This window comes from Podarcis muralis, chromosome 6 (genome assembly GCF_964188315.1).
Source record: "Podarcis muralis chromosome 6, rPodMur119.hap1.1, whole genome shotgun sequence".
In the NCBI taxonomy this organism is placed as follows: Eukaryota; Metazoa; Chordata; class Lepidosauria; order Squamata; family Lacertidae; genus Podarcis; species Podarcis muralis.
The window spans coordinates 5,899,420-5,917,873 of NC_135660.1; the positions used below are offsets into that span (position 1 = coordinate 5,899,420).

Below are 18,454 nucleotides of genomic sequence, written 5' to 3' on the forward strand. Positions count from 1 at the left end.
TTTTGTCTGTTCTATTGGTGCAGAATGATGTGATACCATGTTTTTTTCTCTCTCCTTTCAAAATATTCCCACAACTCCACTTTCTCCCTAAAACCATTTTGTCCTCCAACTGAATTTAAGCCTGAATATGTGGCCACAGAGCTTAGGAACTTGCCGATCAGAAGGTCGGCGTTCGAATCCCCGTGATGGGGTGAGCTCCTGTTGCTCAGTCCCTGCTCCTGCCAACCTAGCAGTTTGAAAGCATGTCAAACTGCAAGTAGATAAATAGGTACCGCTCTGGTGGGAAGGTAAACGGCGTTTCCGTGCGCTGTTCTGGTTCGCCAGAAGCGGCTTAGTCATGCTGGCCACATGACCCGGAAGCTGTACACCGGCTCCCTCGGCCAATAAAGTGAGATGAGCGCTGTAACCCCAGAGTCGATCACGACTGGACCTAATGGTCAGGGGTACCTTTACCTTTACCTTATGTGCACATTTGTCCATTGTTACCCTTGCCTCTCCCTTCTGTGGTTTCAACCCCTGCCCCCAACAAAATTAGTGTGTAGCTTCCTTTGAGCAAGGACCTGCTGTTTTGCTTATGAAATGGGGTGGACTTTGGCACTGTGTAAATAACTACTGATCCACATCCCCACCCCGTGGGACTTGATGGCAAGTAATACCTGAAAGAATTCATCCACCTTTACTTGGGGGAAAGGAAGCCTATAGTTTTATTTGGGAAATGTGTGCAGCCATTGCGAATAAATAAATACAGTCCCCAAGTTTCCCTCGACCATTTTGTAGTACACTTCCTAGAGTTCCACTATCAAAAGCTCGTTCTCCTTCTTTTCATACCTATTTCAGCACCATAGGCTTATAACACACCTCTTGTTTAGATAGGTTTCTGTAAACTGGTAGATAGCTTGTTGCCGTTGCTGCTTTTACAGTATTATTATTTAAATGCATGGACTGTGCAACACTTGTAAAGCTCTCATGGAAGAGAGTAGTGGAAGGTTGTTTTAATGTGTTTTTTTAATGCTGCTTTCAGTGCAACACTTAACACCAGGTTAAAAAACTAGTGAGCTGCAAAGTCGCTCAGAGGTCTCTGTGATGCAATGTAATGGCTGTTCCCTGAATAACGGACATTCACATTTAACTTGAGGAGCACAGTGCTTTACTGTGTTCTACTGATGCAGGGCATTTTCCATTTCTGAAAAGAATGGCCTCAGATTCTGTACATTTTGGTGGTTTTTGAGGGAACCATCTAGACCAAATCTGCACAGTTGGCAGCATCTATGAAGAATTGCCAGAAGACCCCGTGCCAGGTCAGGTCTTGTTAAAACAGTGAGTCATCCTCCCCCTCTGGCTACTTGGAGAAGAGGACTTGCGTGGTTTTCTGGTTTAGCCTGAACTCGCCTGTCTTTGGCTAACAACGAAGCTATAGCAGCAATTTGTTTGATCTGCTGATGCATCTTTTAAGATTTATTTCTTAGGACTTTGTTCAGATCCGGTTGCCATTTAGAATGTGAACACCTGCTGCAAATGGAGAGTAAATTTCAGCTTCCCAGAAGGACACATCCGGCACCTCTTTGAGGGCCTCTGTTATTCACTGCTGAGAGGGCTTCCCTGTCAGCATTATTGTATCAAAGATAGGGTCACCAGACGTCCCTGTTTCCCGGGGACAGTCCCTGGATTTGCAAATTTGTCCCCGGACAAATTCCATCCCCGGAATGTCCCCGGATTTAATCTAATATCCCCAGGAAACGTGGCAGCAGCAGCGGCAGTCTTAGCAGCCCGGAAGCAGCCTGGTAGCGCAGTTGGCTCTGGCTGGCTTCAGGAGCTGCCAGCTGCCATGGCGCCCGCCATTTTGCCTTGCTGGAAGTCCCCATATGATGTGCTGCGCACAAGACACATCATATGGGGACTCGGTGTAGCGGCTGAAGATGCGGTGCTGGGCGCCACCAGCGGGTAAGAGCTGCTTGGGGTTGTTGATCTAGGTGCGCCACTGTGACTTGGTGCTCAGCTCGCTGTCGGTGCTGCTGTCCAAGACCAGCAGCCTGGGGTCCGGCTCGGCCTCCAGGTGGTGCTTGGGCAGCTGCGGCTGCTGCTCGGCTTCACCATTGTGCTCCTCGACTTGCAAGCGGTGGCTCAGCTTGTTGGCCAGCTTGTCTTTGGCCATCGCGGACGAGATGTGAGCAGGAGACGAGCTGATCTGGCCCAAGCGCGCCTCCTCCTGCTTGCTCGTCGCCGGCTCTGCCCCGGACCCGCTGGGCGGCCGCCAGATGATTCCTGAGCAGGAGATGCCCAGACAGGCGGGCAGGGCAGCAACAGGAGGAGGGGGTTTCTGCTAACGCTTACTCCTGAGTAAGCATGTAGGGGATCGCAGTGCAAGGAGGGGGAGGGAGGGAGGGGGGAAGCATGGCTAGTGCTCCAAGAAAGGCCGGGACACAGAGGAAGGCCATGCAACAGAGGAGACCACAGAAGAGAAGATACTACTTCTTTATTTTTTAGTAACTTTTTCCTCTTTTTTCAAATTAAAAAAATATTTATTTATTTATTTATTTATAGTGTTCCCGGATTCATTGAAAAAAATCTGGTAACCTTAGTCAAAGAGCTTTATTGAAGTATAATACACAAGGCTTGGAATTTTCTCATAATAAGGCTCTGTTGAGACAATTGAGTTTAACTGCCGATAAGCCTTGTGATTGGCCAACAAACCGAAACTAGGAATCATGGTTTAAGTCTTCCTGTAAACTATGGGTTGGTGTGATGTCCGAGTTGACGAACAGTAGTTAGGGCAATTGCCTCGAGTGCTGAGCTGATGGGAAAAGAAAGCATGTGAGCATCTCTGAACTATGGGATGTTCAAACCATGGTTTGGGTTGTGAATCCATCCCTTTGAGTTTTCTAATCAAACTTGTACATGGATGTACTCCTTTCTGGCAAGTCTTTCCTCTGCCACCTCTCTTCCTCAACATATCTTACCAAAGGTTTCCTTTTCCTTAAACCTATTACAGTACTCCTGCTTTTTCTCAGAATATTTCCGGTGCCTGGGCGATTGCTGACCAAAGACTAAAGTCCTGCAGCTGTGCAGCATCAAACTGTTCTCTCCTCAGCCAACAATATGTCTGCTGTGTCTTCTGCACAATGGACCCTGTGATTCAGGGCAGCTTCTGAGCTGCCCCATTGCTGTTCATGGCCTAATTCCCTCGTAATTAAGGAAATAGCTGACAATGCGCAAAATGATGCAGCACATGGTGCTTCCTTTGTGCTGGGTGAGATCATCACTTGGACTGGGGTGGGGGCAGAAAAAGCATGTTGAATTGAGTGTCTGTCATTGTGTGTCAACTGACTCATCCTGCCTGTTGCTTACCTCTGATAGCACCATCTTCTCCCACAACCAAGGGAAAAGCCTGGCTAGGCTAGGTAACACCCCTTAGATTCCAATCCTTAGCTCCCACAGTCTTCCAGGTGTGACTTTCCATGACCCTCAGATCTTGCTAGCTGCTTGCAAGTCCTGTGTACTAGATAATCTAGTTGTGAGAAGCATGGTCTGGCTACTTGGCCTCTGGCTCTGTTTGCAGATTGTCTTTTAGGGTAAGCATGCAGAGTGACCCCATATTCACAGAGCATGCTAAAGCATTCCCACATTTACCAGTTTCTGCCAACTTCCACTCATTTCTGATGCTTGGGATGATGCTACTCCAGGTAGTACTCCAGGTATTTGCCCATCTCTAAAGCTTTCAATGGAGCCTGGACTTGCCTTCATTTTTAGGTATCTGTAGGACGGAGCACTTTACTCTCTACCCTGTCAATTTCTGGCCAAATCATCTTTTCAGATTTGGTTTCCTTAACTTACTTGTCTACTTCCTTCAAAACCCTGTAGTTGGCATATTGTATGTTCTCTTTAAACACGTACAGTCATTACTCACTCCTGCAATTAAGAGTGAAGGGGGGGGGTCCCCTCACCCACTGCCCCTGTTGTTGTGACCCATGGCAGCTCTACTGCCACACTGTCCACATGATGGCAGCATGCCTGCAGTGCCCCAAATGCACGTGGGCTCAGTACCAACTGCTGAACAAAAGGGAGGCATTGTAATAAATTAACAAGTAGAAGGAAAGTTTCTCTTGATGTGTGTGAAATTTTAGTTTTTTCTTATATCATGGTTCTACAAGTCCATATACACAAGAGCCTAGATATTAACTTCCATTACTTCATGTATTCAGGCTATTGTGCCTACAGGAGAGAGGATGAGTGCATTGCCCTTTTGACAATGATCTGTGCAAGCCTTAGCAGAGAAGCAACATGTTGGCCTTGCATTAAGCTACAGCTTTCCCCCTTAAATTGAGTCCAGATGTGTGATGGAGCTGTAGCAACATATGGAAAAACCCCACTGGCTGCTTGTGAGCAGCAAGTCACTTTGGCAATTGCAAGAGCTTGGCTTGAGGCCTTAAGACTAATTGCCAGTTGTCTTAAGCCACACGCCCCAGCCCAGGGAGCTAAGTAGCTGGGCAGGGGAGGGGTGTGCGATGATAACTAGCTTCTCAGAATTTACTTCTGACATTTTATCCTAGCCTTCGCTGCTGCAGGTCCCCTTTGAGCAGTGTAGTTGGGGCTCGGCATCAAAAGTAAGTGGGTCTGTCTAAAAATTAAATATTCTGTGTAGCCCCGGTGGGTCCTACCCACTTCATAGGCAAACTTCACCCACACTGCACTCGGCAATGAAATTTGAATGTCATGTGTGGGGCCTATATTTGGAGTGGCAAAGCCCCAAGCAATGTAGCACACCAGGGCACGCACATTTGGCAAAAGAGTTTTCACTCATAACTTGTCAGTTTTTACTCTCGAGCTGCAGTTACTATTTTGAGACGCCTGCAAATTCATTTCACATTCTTGATCTGGCACTATGCTGTCCTGTGGGGTTGGGAGCCTCCAAACTAGCTGCTACTTATTGACTTTGTAAGAAACATCTACCCTTCTGAAAGCTGAAATGTGGCCAACTTCTTGTCCAAAAAAATCTTTAGAGGGAAGGAAGAGTCCAAGCGAATGTTGTGTATGCTATGCTTTTGTCAGCTTGTATTTTTATGATTCAGGGTTGATTTCAGCTTCTAGCTGGTTCAATATTTTGGAGAGGAAGAAGGGCAACACCCTATTTCTTGAGGGTGTGTGTGTGAGAGAGAGAACAAGAGCTGGGAGCCTCTGACCGTGAAGTTGGATGAGATGTATGGAGGGAGATAATGAGGCTGTGTGTGTACTCAGTCCTCAGAGCCCTGTTCAGGAGCAGAAGGGAATGGCCATATACAACATGACCCTCTGCTATTAGCAGGCAGGATAAAGCATTCAGATTGGACCGGAATATGTATAAATGCTAGGATCCTTTTGTCCTGGTTTGGTCAACAGAGCAGCACCTTTCTCCAGTTGCACTTCAGGCTTCAGTGAAGCCCCAGTTCAAGTAGAGAGGTAGCCCCCCAAAAAAGGAGAAAAAATAATATATTTTATTGGGGAATTTCAGGGCAGCTTTTAGCCCTTAGCTGTTGTCACTTTTCTAGTTGTAGCAGGAAGAGGACTTATGTGGTCCTTGCAGGCTTTGGGATGAGCTTGATACGCCAAGGTGCCACGCAAGAAAAATCCCGTTGCAGAGAGAGGATAGCTGCCAGAAGGCCATATTGCCTGTGCTGGGAAACTTCTCTGTCCTATTTTAGCTTGCCTTTGTTTCTTTGCTGAAACATGTCCAATGAGCTTCTTGGCCTCATTGGCTTCTCCTACCTGTTGCTTCTTTTTGTTGCTTGATAGTTGGCTTAGAAGATCCATTTAGAAGTGGATACTAGCAGTTTTGTAGAGGGGCATGCCTGCGTCATTGATTGCTTGCCCTGGCCTGAAAGAATTGAGATTTAGTAGGAGCCTAACAACTTGAGATATGAGGTTTGATACAGAAGATGTCACTTTCAGTTGATGGAACCTTTCACCTTCACGTTTGATAACCATGTGCCTGTGAGCAGCAACACCACAGATGTCTCTCAAGTGCTATTGGTTGGCAACTGGCTAGAATACTTTTAACCAGCTGCCTTGTATTAAAAATCTTCAGTTATAAATACAATTACATTTGCATAGGTTAGCATAATTACAGAACTGTTTAAATTCATTGAAGTAATATATACATTTCAGCATAACAGCCCTGCATTAGCTTGAATTGTGCTTTATATTGCATATAGTGGTTGGCCTAGGTAGGGACATGCATCTCTTTGAATGGATCAGGGACACCCATCAAGCCAGATGTGTACTACAGTGTACATTTGGCTGCATATCCTCATAGGCTGCAAAGGGAGATCTCCCTTGGAGGGTTGGGACACATGTCTCTGTGAGTTAAATATATATATATGGACCTGTTTTTCTGTTTTATCATTCTGTTGGCATCCTGTAACCTAGATGGCCACTGCACAAGCTTTTGATGTTCTGTGGCCTGGCCCTGTGATGGGAGCTAAAGGGGAATGGGGAATAGTTCAAGGATCACATAGAATCATAGAATCATAGAGTTGGAAGAGACCACAAGGGCCATCGAGTCCAACCCCCTGCCAAGCAGGAAACACCATCAGAGCACTCCTGACATGTGGTTGTCAAGCCTCTGCTTAAAGACCTCCAAAGAAGGAGACTCCACCACACTCCTTGGCAGCAAATTCCACTGTCAAACAGCTCTTACTGTCAGGAAGTTCTTCCTAATGTTTAGGTGGAATCTTCTTTCTTGTAGTTTGGATCCATTGCTCCGTGTCCGCTTCTCTGGAGCAGCAGAAAACAATGATGTGGCACACAGTGTAAATGATGTGGCACACAGTGTAGCAGCTTTTTGGGGGAGAGCATCCACTGAAAGATGCAACTGGTGTGGACGTCATTGCAATTTGTTGTTTCTGTTGATGGAGGCAAGGACGGTGCAGTCTGCCACAGCTGTTACTCACTGACCAGTGAAATAAATGACTTTGTAAGACAAAGAGGAAACAAAGCTGTAGCTGAATGGTCAAGGGAGATCTGGAGTGGAATTCTTAGGCTGGAGCTGAAAACTCTTGATGACTCTTCACAAAAACACTTGGCAAGATCCAGGAATGTGGCTTTGAAGCTGGTCGCAGCAGATAACCAAGGCCAGCCCACATCTTTCTGGTAAGTTGATAGAATTGTAGAGTTGGAAGGGACCACAATGGTCACCTATCTAGTCCACCCCTGTAATGCAGAAACCTTACACCCAATGTGGGGCTCAAACCCATGACCCTGAGATTAAGAGTCTCATGCTCTACCATTTTTTTTTATTTGTTAAAGTCATATTCTACCATTCCTCCTAAATCTGTGAAAGAACATTACCATTAAAAATAAAACCATGTTTGGAACGTTTAAATACAATAAACATAGCAAAACATTAAACAAATGTTGAAAGAGATATGACTAAATCATGTGTCTGGATATGCCCACTGAATCAGAAAAGTTTCAGCAGGCGTCACAGTGTTACGATGTCATCTGCCTAGTGCTAGTGGATAGGGAATTCCAGAATCCTGGGTCTGCCACATTAAAGGAATTATTGTCTGTGCCGTTTTGCGTGAAGAAAGTCTTGAGTTTTGCGCTCTGGAGAAACAATGGAAATAAGCAAGTTGGTGGTATTCAAAGTTTTACTCAAAGTAGACTTACTGAAAATAATGGACCTAACTTGGCTATGTTTCGGTGAGTCTACTTTGAATAAAACTTAAAAACCACCCCATTTATTGATAACCAGTTGAATGTTATTTCCAAACCAGTTGTTTCTATTTTTCCTTCTTCTGAAATTGCAGTATTGTTGGCATTATGGGGCTAGTGGTTAGGCAGCTTTTTGTGATAATGCTTCTAGGTGTGGGGTTGAAGAAGCTCAACTCTGTTCTTTTTTCTCTTTTCTCTCTCCTCCCTCGGCCCTTCCTGCCCTCCTGCTGAGTTGAGGCTTTTCCAGGAATGAGCAGTTTTGCTCACAAAGCACATTCCACAGCCTCAGTTCCTTTTTGGCAAGAGCATTTGCCTGCTATTAAACCAGAGCCAGGCCCAACTTGTCAACCCTTTTTCTAAGGGGTTGCAAAGCAAATAGAGGGGTGCAGAGGTGCTCTATTTAGCTGCCTACTTGAGGGTTGGTTCTGCCTTGATACCTGCTAAGCCCTCGGTGTCTGAGGAGCACACGGCTACTACCCTCCCCCCTCCCCCCGCTCTGCATTCTGGCCAGACAAACTTACATGGGACAGTCTGAAATCCCTTTTACTACACCGTCTCCTAGGCATTAACTGAACTTTGTTGGCATACATCTGTCTCAAGAGACAAGGGAGTACGCCTCCAGTGGTGAAGTCAAACCTGTGTTAGCAGCACTGAAGTGACTTCCCCAGTGTGCAGGCCTGGGCAGTGTGTATGTAAATCTTGGGCTGCCCAGATGAAGGAAACTGAGTGTGTGCAGGGCTTAAAGCACCAACACCCACCCACAGATTTATTGCATTCCTGCATTGCCCCTTTTCCCTTTATGGATCTCAGTGTAAAGGTGGTGAACTCCCGGTCTCCCACTCTGTTATTGGCCAGCCTCAGATCTGCTTAGCATCTGTGATGGAACAACAGCCAGCACCTTCAGGCCATTTTCTGGGGCTGGATTTGAACAAGAATTCACTTTGCAGCCATATTTGTGGGGTAAGATACAGAGGGCGGTGAAAGGCTTATTGCAGTCACAATATAATTATGTCTAGTCACAACATTTTAACTATCTTAATTACTACATGCAGAGGTAGAAAACATGTCACTAATGTGTTCCCTAATGGTCATTGTAGCCTCTTATTATCCTCAGAGCAATTTCAGTTTTCGGTGTGAGTAAAACACACTTCTAGGCAGTCAAGCTTTACAAAAGGTCGTTCTCATCCCCATTATTTGTTTTTTCTTACAGGCTACAAGTAATTAATATAGTTAGGTGTGTGTGCAGACAAGTAAGAATATTGGAAGGTTAGCCATTTCTGTGGACTTACTGCCAAGCTAGGATACAGCAAACAAAATAACAGACTTTTGTAGCTGGCAGCACAGCATCAAGTGACTTGTGTTGACAGTGATGTAGATTGTGTTATATGAACAGAGGACACATTGCTAGATTCAGTCAAAGTAGCAAATTCATCTTGTGCAGTTTGCCGTTCCTGTGAAATTTTGCCAGTGCTCATTGGGATGGCGTTCCTAGTGAGAAACCGCTTATGACAAACACAGGTTTGATAATCCTGGTGTGTGTTACGTTGCCTGTCTTAATATGGGCACTGCTCTTGAAATATAATCAGTAATAATTTCTAATAGCTAACAACATTCAGGGTGGGATGGGCATAGCATTTGGCTCAACAAGCACCTGGAATCCCTTCTAGTATGCTGCCTAGGCAAGATTTGTGCGCACTGCAGCCTCTGTGTCCTGGGTGTCAGAAGTGGAGTGGATGCCAGCCTTGGCATCAAATTTACTCTCAGCTCCCTCCATTAAAGGGGGAGGGCTCCTGTGTAACAGGATGGTTCCTTGACTGGAGAAGCTGAGAGAGGTATATCTGGAAGGCAGGTGATGGGAAGCACTTCTCAGAATTTCCTGAACCTACTTTGGGGGGGGGTGTCTTTTTTTTCCTTGGGGTCTGACCACTCTTCCAGGGGACTCATGACAGATGGGAAGGGCTTCCAGCATTGATACATCTCTCTTGAAAAATGTAAGTCGCAGGCCATATGTATATTTAACCTTCAAGTAGATCCCACTGAACACAGTGAGGGTGCTCTGAGTCTGGGTGCATGTGATCCAAGTGTGTGGGAGAAAGAAATGAAAAAAACCTGAGCATCCGGAATGCTTCCCTGAATTGCAGTTAATGTAGAAGCAACATAATGGGACTAAAAAGTAAGCAGTTCATGCATTGCAGTTTGACAGATATAACCCACATGTTTTTATTCCATTTCCCCCCATCCATGAGGACTAGATCCCCCTGCAAATGAAAATGACAATCCTTGGGTTGCCAGCTTCTTCAGTAGGTTCTGTTCTGACTCTGTTGACACAGTGCCTGCCACCAAAATGTATACTGAGTCAGACTGTTAGTCTGTCTCGTTCAGTATTGACTTTACTGACTGGCAGCAGCCCTCCTGGGTGTCAGGCAGGGGGTCTTCCCAGCCTACCTGGGGATACTGGTGATTGCACCTGAGATGTTCTGCAAGCATAGCAGGTGCTGTACCACTGAGCTATGACCCTTTCCACAAAAGGACCTGCAGGCAGGTGATAAATTTAAAAAACCTGAGCATCCATAAGCCTCTTTCACCTAGAGTTATGATCCTGTGTCAAGGTGGTCCCTTGGTGCTCTGCAGATTGCACTCCTGGTTTTGTGAGTAAGGGGTTGGCCCACTGGCTTGCAGTTCAGTTTCTTGGCACAGAGCCTTCTGGATCTCTTTGAACCCCTTCTGCCTGCATCTCAGTAAGACACAGGTAGCTGGTTGGTTGGTGCAGAAGATGTGGGAAATGGTGTCACTTTAAAAGACTCCATTCAGATTAAATGAGTGCATCTGAGCCTTCAGGGCTTCAAGGAGCAGGTTCCTTTGATGTATAAAGTAGGGACAGAAGGCGTCGTCTGGGTGGGGCAGAGTTAATTAGGATGGAAAACCCTATTTGCCTCCTGCAATTTTCTGTCCATGTTTTGAAATGGGCAGAAAAATCCTGCCTGCAGAGGAGTTCCACAACTGGAAGAAGCACCAGGAGTTTCTGACTTCATCTTATTACCCCAGTTTCTACGTGGATACAGGAAGCATGCAAGAGGAGTGCACCTCCAAAGCTAATCATAAAATGAGAAAACATACTTAACATGCCCGCCGAAGCAAACATGTCTTCTCCAAGTGCCTGAAAGGGGCCTGTCTGATCTCAGCTGGGACTGAGTGACACTGAATTGAGCCCACAATATTGAACACTCCTGGTGGATCTGAGTTGTGTAATTCCTCTCAAGAGCTCTGTGATTGGGCAGGGATATAAGGCATCCATCAGTCCCTAAGGTATCCTTGAACCTAAGTCGTTAAGGGCCTTGTAAATTAATACAAGAACCTTAAATTTGGCTCAGTAGGAACTAGTTGTTGTTGGCACCTGTTTACCTCGAGAGACAATGGAGTGTGCTTCTGGGGGTGAAGCCAAACGGCTGCACTGGGAGCACCGAAGTGGCCTCCCTGCGATGCAAGCCTGGGCAGAGTGTATGGAGGCCCTAGGTTGCCAGAACGACAACACAAACACACACGGCATTGCTGATTTGGTCCAAAGGAAAGGAAATCAATACGTTTGGCACCAGCTTGGCTGCAGGTGTTGCCAGAAGGAGACAGTGTAGTAGGCTCCATTCAACCATCTTAGGGGCTCCACTTTGGATTTGTGTAGGGTTTACTCCTTGGCCTCATCTTCTTGCTTTAAACACTATAGTTATATGACAGTAATAGCCTGTCCAGACTTTCTCTGTGTCCCCATGTAATTTCCAACCCTCCTTCCCTCCGGTGCTGTAGACTGACGGGCCTTTAAAGCTCAGCTTGCACATTTTCCAAACCCATTTTGATGTATGGATCCTTGGAGCACTGGGAAAGCTGAAGATGACTGAAAGGTTCTCCATATAGGTGTCCATTTTTCAAATAATATTTGTGCTGTACAGATTGTAATCTTCATCTTGTGCATGAAGTTACTTGAGTCCACTTTTTTTACAGAACTCAAGGTCAGACCAGAAAGCCAAGGATTCTTGTGTGACCAGAATAGCCAGTGGATTTATGAAGGGTGGGATTAGTCACCACCCCAACTAGTAGAAGCCACATTGTTTCTCAGCCTTTTAGGCAACCATGAGGACTAGAAACCCAACATTCAGAAAGCTGAGCTTCTGAGGATTTTGTTGGAGTGGATACGTTTTTCTCAGCAGAAGTGGGCTTGGTTGATCATGGCACATTCAGAGGTGTTTTGCCTGAAGAACATAGGATTTCCAAATATGAAAGTGATTGACTCCCCCTTTTAAAAAGATGGGGCCTCTCCTAACAGTAACACAGCGTCTGAGCTGAAGCCTGTGGGCTGCCTTCTCTGCACCCTCCATCCCGCCAAGGCGTTGACCCAAATGATTGTACTTTCTTGCATGGTTCCATCTGGTGAAGCGACTTCAAAGTCTGTCTCATTTTGGCAGCAACATATGGCCTTCTATAAGTGAGGAGGGTTTTGCGGTGGAGATATCTCAGCCTCTGTTCAGCCTACAAGCACAATTGCTTTCATTTATGGAGCTTAGACTCTGTGTAAATTGAGGAGAAAAGGCCATATTTGTGTCTTGTCTTATGCCCCAGGATGCTCAAACATGTTGCTACATGTTCTTTGCTGGGATGGAAATAAAGCGATTTAAATAAGAGTCAGCTAAAGATTTCAATCTTAAGCTTTTAAAGGCCTTTTGTCAAATAGCTCTTGTTTTGCTGTGTGCCCGGGGAAGGTTAAGCCCATGTGCCTCTAAATCGTCTTCACCAGCCAAGGATGCCTGAGGCCAGTTGCTGGAGGACTAAAGGAGGGCAGCAATCAGACAGCTCCGCTCTGTTGGCCAGGCAACAGCAGACGGTCAGGCTCCTTGTCTTTAAGTTATGGCTGGCCAGTCCAAAGACCTTTTGCTGCCTGCCAGATTCAAGGCCAGATGTTGCTCACACCTGTTCCCTTCTGTCCTCAAAGGGGCCTCTGAGAGCTTGAGTGCCCCAGAATCCCTGCCGCTCTGATCTGGAGGCATTGATACACTTGCGGAACAGAAGACAACCGTCCTTTCTTGTTCACAAATGTTGCATCTATAGCATGGCTCGGCAAACTAAGGCCTGTGGGCTGGATCAGGCCCAATTGCCTTCTGGATCTGGCCTGCGGATGGTCCGGGAATCGCCACGTGGATCGCCAGCACGTGCGCATTCTTTCCCTTTCCCTCATATGGCGGCTGCGCCTCCTCCCTCCCTCCTCTTGGCTTCTCCCTGCCCTGCCTAGAGGAGGAAGGGGGCAGGGCTTTGTTGGTGCCAGCAGCAGCGCTCGAGCGGCCACCATTTTAAGCAGCCCCTCTCCGCAGCCCTTTTGCGTGCTGTTCATCGTCCCTCCACCGCTTCTACCAGCCCCTGCTGCTCGCAAGACACAGGTAAGCAGGGGCTCGTAGTGCTCTTGCATCATCCCCCCCCCCCCCCGCCAAAATATAGTCAGGCTCCCAACAAGGTCTGAGAGACAGTGGACCGCCCCCCTGCCGAAAAACTTTACTGACCCCTAATCTATAGGTTCACTCCATTTAGCCAGCAACTGTAGATTTTCTTTCATATCATTTGCTCCAAGTAGGCTTGCGTTCTAAGGAATCTCTGCTATTTTTTTTTTAAAGGAAACATTAGTCTTGGCAATGCAATATAATATAGGCTCCCCATAGTTTATGCAGGTTACAGAACCCAGTTTTCCTTTGTACAGGATTGGGACCATCCCACCATGTCCCCTTTGACTTCTGTCTTCCGGGTATGTTACGTTATAGTCTGCCTTTCATACCTTAAAATACCCTTGTGGTAAGTTGTTGTGTGTAGTCTAGGAGCCAGCAATAGAAAGGGGATCAGTTCTCTTCCTCAGAATAAAACATCAATTGAAATATTGAGACCTGACTGGATAATGTGGCTTACTTTGATTTATCATTTTAAAGTGAACAATGTTTTCACCTGTCATTGTGCAAAACAGCCTTGTTCTCCCCCCTATCTTTCTTTTAAGAAGGATTCCTATGCAGATTCTTGCTTAGTCATGTAGTTTTCCGGGCAGCCTAGACACGTCTCTACATCTCAATCTTGCTTCGCTTCACAGGGCTCTCTAAGGGATAAATGAACTGTTAAGCACACACACTTCCTTTTATAGAAATCATAAATAAGAAGCAGAAATTGGAGAGAGCTTAGCTGCAAGTTGACAGATCCACAAATATGACCTGAGAAATAAGCAGATTAGGAAGTACAGATGTTTCTGGTTGGATTTGAGCTGTCTTGGTTGGGTAGGTAGGGCTTAGGATGTGGAACTGAGATGCACTGATGTATCATGCCCAATCTCCGCCTCTTAAGAAACATCCTCAGGTTTTATTTTCGTGGCAATCCAAGTTCTTCTGGGGTTTTTTGCCCTAGAATCAGGCTGCCAGCTCTGTTATTTTTTGACCTCATGTGCTGGCCTGTACTTTGACATCTGTCTCTCTCTTCTTTTCGCAGCGTTGTGAAGGAAGAAATCTCAGATGACAATGCAAAGCTTCCCTGTTTCAATGGCCGCGTGGTGTCTTGGGTAAGCTGGATTCTTGACTGGGTTTCTTTTTCCAGGCAGCCATGTACAGGAGTGGCTTTACCATGTGGGCAGGTTAAGCAGCCGCTTCAAGTGACATATTGGAATCCAATTAGCTGAAGTGCCCCTCCTCACAGGGCCTGTAACTGCAGTGCCTAATTCTCAGGTTTACTGTGCCTATGTGGCCTCCTCATCTTTGGTTCTCTGGCCTCTACCCACCCAGCACCTTCTCCTTTTCCATTTAAAACTGAGCATGCTCTATACCACCTTGTCCAACTGGCCGCAAAGGAGCAGCAGCAGCAGCAGCAGCCTTGCCTAGGAAAAAGAAAGGCAAACACAGCTTGTCCACTTGCCGGTCAGCTGGCAGGCTAACCTGCTGGTTTGAGCACTTTATACCACACTGGGCTAGGAGCTCAGCTCAACCATTGGAGAGGAAGGCAGCAGAAGCCTTAAAACTTGGAAGGTGAAAGAATGTGAGAGTTAGCGGCTGTGTGGATGTGCAAGTCTTCCCAGCAGTCCTAAGCTGAAGCAATTCCCTGTTCTGTCTTCACTTGCCCTGCTTATACTTTGGTGTGAGAGGAGCCAGGCCTTTTTATCTCTCTCCCCCCCTCCCTTTATCCCTTAAAAGGTTTTTGCAAGGTACTTCCTTCCAGTGAATGCCTTAATTTTGCACATGTTCAGTTGAGACCAGATGGACCACCTCAGAGTAAGGAGGGTTGGGGATCACATTCTAGGCTCTGGAGCACTTCATCAAGCAGGACACAATCCATAAAACCCATTTTTTGATTCCTTTGGACTCTTAACCCAGTGGGTAAGAATCTAGCAATGTAAAACTTTCATCATCATCATCATCATCATCATCATCATCATCATCATAATAATAATAATAATTTATTATTTGTACCCCGCCCATCTGGCTGGGCTTCCCCAGCCACTCTGGGCGGCTTCCAACAAAGATGAAAAATACACTAAAATGTCACATATTAAAAACTTCCCTGAACAGGGCTGCCTTCAGATGTCTTCTGAATGTCAGGTAGTTGTTTATCGCTTTGACATCTGATGGGAGGGCGTTCCACAGGGCGGGCGCCACTACCGAGAAGGCCCTCTGCCTGGTTCCCTGTAACTTGGCCTCTCGCAGTGAGGGAACCGCCAGAAGGCCCTCGGAACTGGACCTCAGTGTCCGGGCAGAACGATGGGGGAGGAGACGCTCCTTCAGATATACTGGACCGAGGCCGTTTAGGGCTTTAAACGTCAACACCAACACTTTGAATTGTGCTCGGAAACGTACTGGGAGCCAATGTAGGTCTTTCAAGACCGGTGTTATATGGTCTCGGCGGCCGCTCCCAGACTTACTCAAAGGTAAGTCCCCTTCCGTTCAGTGGAACATACACTGAAGCAAGGGCGCATGAGATGGCAGCCTTGGCATGAAAGAGGAAGGAAGCAGGGAGAGACTCACTGGCAAGTGGCAACCTCTTCTTTTCCTTCCATGGCTGGATATTGGATAAGCTCCAGTGCATCCTCATGAATTAACTGATTGTTGCTGGAAGTAGATGGATCTTTGGTATTTAGTCACCAAAACAATTCAGTTGTATGCCACTGATAGAAAAGTTGGGCAAGTTATTGTGTTTGGGGACATGCTTCAATCAATTTGAATTAAAATTAATCAAGACCTTAGTAATATGTAAGTGCAGCATGGTTCAGACCAGTGTTTCCCAAACTTGGGTTTGCAGCTGTTGTTGGACTACAACTCCCATCATCCCTAGCTAGCAGGAATAGTGCTTAGGGATGATGGGAACTGTAGTCCCAAAACAACAGCCGATACAAGTTTGGGAAACCTTGGTTCAGACAATCATTCCTCATTTTATAAACCATTAGAAGAAAGGATCCTGGCTAATTTTCCTGGTTCGTTAACCAACACTAACGTAGATTAAAATGCTGAAACAAGGCCAGTACACGTTTTCTAAATGGGAAAGATCTCATACCACAGCTAAGCTCCCAGCTCCTTTAAAGTCTCTTTCAGTGTTTGCCAGCGGAATGTAAACATCTATCCTAGTTAGGTCTAATGCTAAACTAGCAATCTGCTAAACAAATCAAGACATTCTAAATTAAAACCTCTAAAGTCACAGGCTACTTGGTAGGTTCGATAGGAGTGAATGTGTAAAACTGATTTCTGACTGTTGGATACGCTGTAAAACAGCTGCTGTGTAATGAAGCAGTGTCTTTAGCAGCCTCTTTTTGTATTTATTTTCAGACACATCCAGATATCTTCTGTGAGCTTGCTTTTACAGCAGCCATAGAATGGGCTGGGCTGGGCTGCCATAGTGTGTTTTGCTTCAGGAAGCAAATGTCTTAGCCCAGTACTGGCTGCACAAGCCAGATGTCGTCTTCTAATACCACAGGTCCCAGTGGAGTGTTAGCTCTGTGAGCTTAGAGGCCCGGATTTAGGTTGCCGCTTATGCTAGATTTGGATTCTAAACGCTTTACCATCGGTTGCCCCTTTTATGACATGAATAATATCAAGACTGCTCTTGTCCCTATGATTTTAAGGAAATCCTGCACAAGTTGTGCCCTGCCAGGTTGAGTAGACCTCATGTTTTGGGTGCCTGCCCGAGGCTGGAAAAACCAAGGGGTGGTTCACCACTGAAAGCCCGCAACTCATGACTGGTGCAGTGTGTTGGTTTTATGGGTAATGCATTGTGCTGGCCTGTTCTAGGGTGCAATAGTTTGCACGGTCGCTTTACTGTGGAAAAAGTCCTCCTTATCTTCTCTCTCAAGGCAGTCAGTCACAGAACTGCTGCTGCCATATTAATATTGCCAGTTGCTCCAAAAGTTGCTGCGCTGGCTGGTGGTGATGGGAATTGTAGTCCAAAACATCTGGAAGGTACCAGTTGGGAAAGGCTGTTGTAAATGGTTGAACTTTAGCAAGGCCTTCTTTGGGGCTCAGTCCTATTCCTGTAATGCAGGGACAGTGATAATGTGTGTCTTCATACATCATGCATAGCCACTGCTTCCACCTTCCGTTGCACTGTGTCACCCGCTTCTGGAAGGGGGCCACCCACCCACATGCAGGAGGAATCCAGAGGGTGGAAGAGGAGGAGATATATATACACTATGAGCAGACACCTGTCCTCCCTGCTGCCTTGCTGCCCCCCCCCCCCAATCCCTACTCCACCACCCTCCATTACAGATTTTGGCCCATCTTCTCTTTCTCATAGAAGCCAGTAGTCCTCATTGACCTGTAACAAAAAATGAATGAGGCTGCAGTAGGAAGACGTTTGATGGGGAAGACAACCTGTCTTGCTTATCTGACACTGGTATCAGTTATCACTTACCTGGGATTTGGGAGGGGGTGGAGAGACGCCATATTTCCACAGCATCAGCTGCGTTTCTGTTTGGATAAAAGTTGAGGGACAGTCAGAAACAGAAACTGAGGTTGGGGAGAAACAAGTCTCATAGATATGATCGGACCAAAAGTTAGTTGCAGCTGACACTGCAGCCCCTTTCACCTCCCCTCTGATAGATGTCAGTGGCTGCTGTCAATCGCCATGGGAGGCATTGACAGAGCAGCAGCTGGGAAGGTTGGGGCAGCGGAGAGGTGAGGGGCAAAACCTGCCCCCTTTTAGAAATAGATGACCTCAGAAACAGCTATTTGCTGTAGAATATCCTGCTGAACTATATAGATTACCAATGCTTAGTAGCACTCAGTCCTAGAATAGTCATTATTATTCCACAAATATGGCTTCTGGCACACAATCCTGAAAACTTCATTTTGAAGAATAAACAAAGCTTCTAGCCCGTTTACCTGCAAATCGGGAAATACTCTAAACCTATTACTGTACTGTGTTAACTATCTGTGCTAGACAGAGTGTTGAAGGACTTTTGAATAGCCAGGTGTGAGATCTCTGCATTTATTTACCTGTTTCTTGGCAAGGTCCTGGCATGCCTCCCCCCACTATCTTTTCCTTCCAGGGATCATTGCAAAAGATCCCACATTCTGCAACCCCTGAATATTATCCAATTAGAATAATCAGATTTCCTAACTGGCAGGGTTTATTCCGGGCACAGAATTTTGAGATTTCTAGGCACAGCCTTTTGGCTTTGTATGCCATCTGTTTCCTAGCAGGACAGCTGGGCCCTTTGAGTGAAGAGTGGCCTCTTCCTTTGTGCATTGTGCCTGTCGCCTCCTGCTCTCATATCCCC

The 18,454-nt window shown here is 46.3% G+C and overlaps 1 protein-coding gene across 3 annotated transcripts in view; it reads left to right on the plus strand.

The window, feature by feature from the left end:
- Positions 1-18,454, plus strand: part of DVL3 (dishevelled segment polarity protein 3) — a 51,986-nt gene that overhangs the window by 11,393 nt on the left and 22,139 nt on the right. For all 3 annotated transcript variants that reach the window (XM_077929650.1, XM_028731757.2, XM_077929651.1), the window contains exon 2: positions 14,188-14,257. In XM_077929650.1, the coding sequence (XP_077785776.1) occupies positions 14,188-14,257 (70 nt within the window). The remainder of the gene's footprint in view (positions 1-14,187; positions 14,258-18,454) is intronic.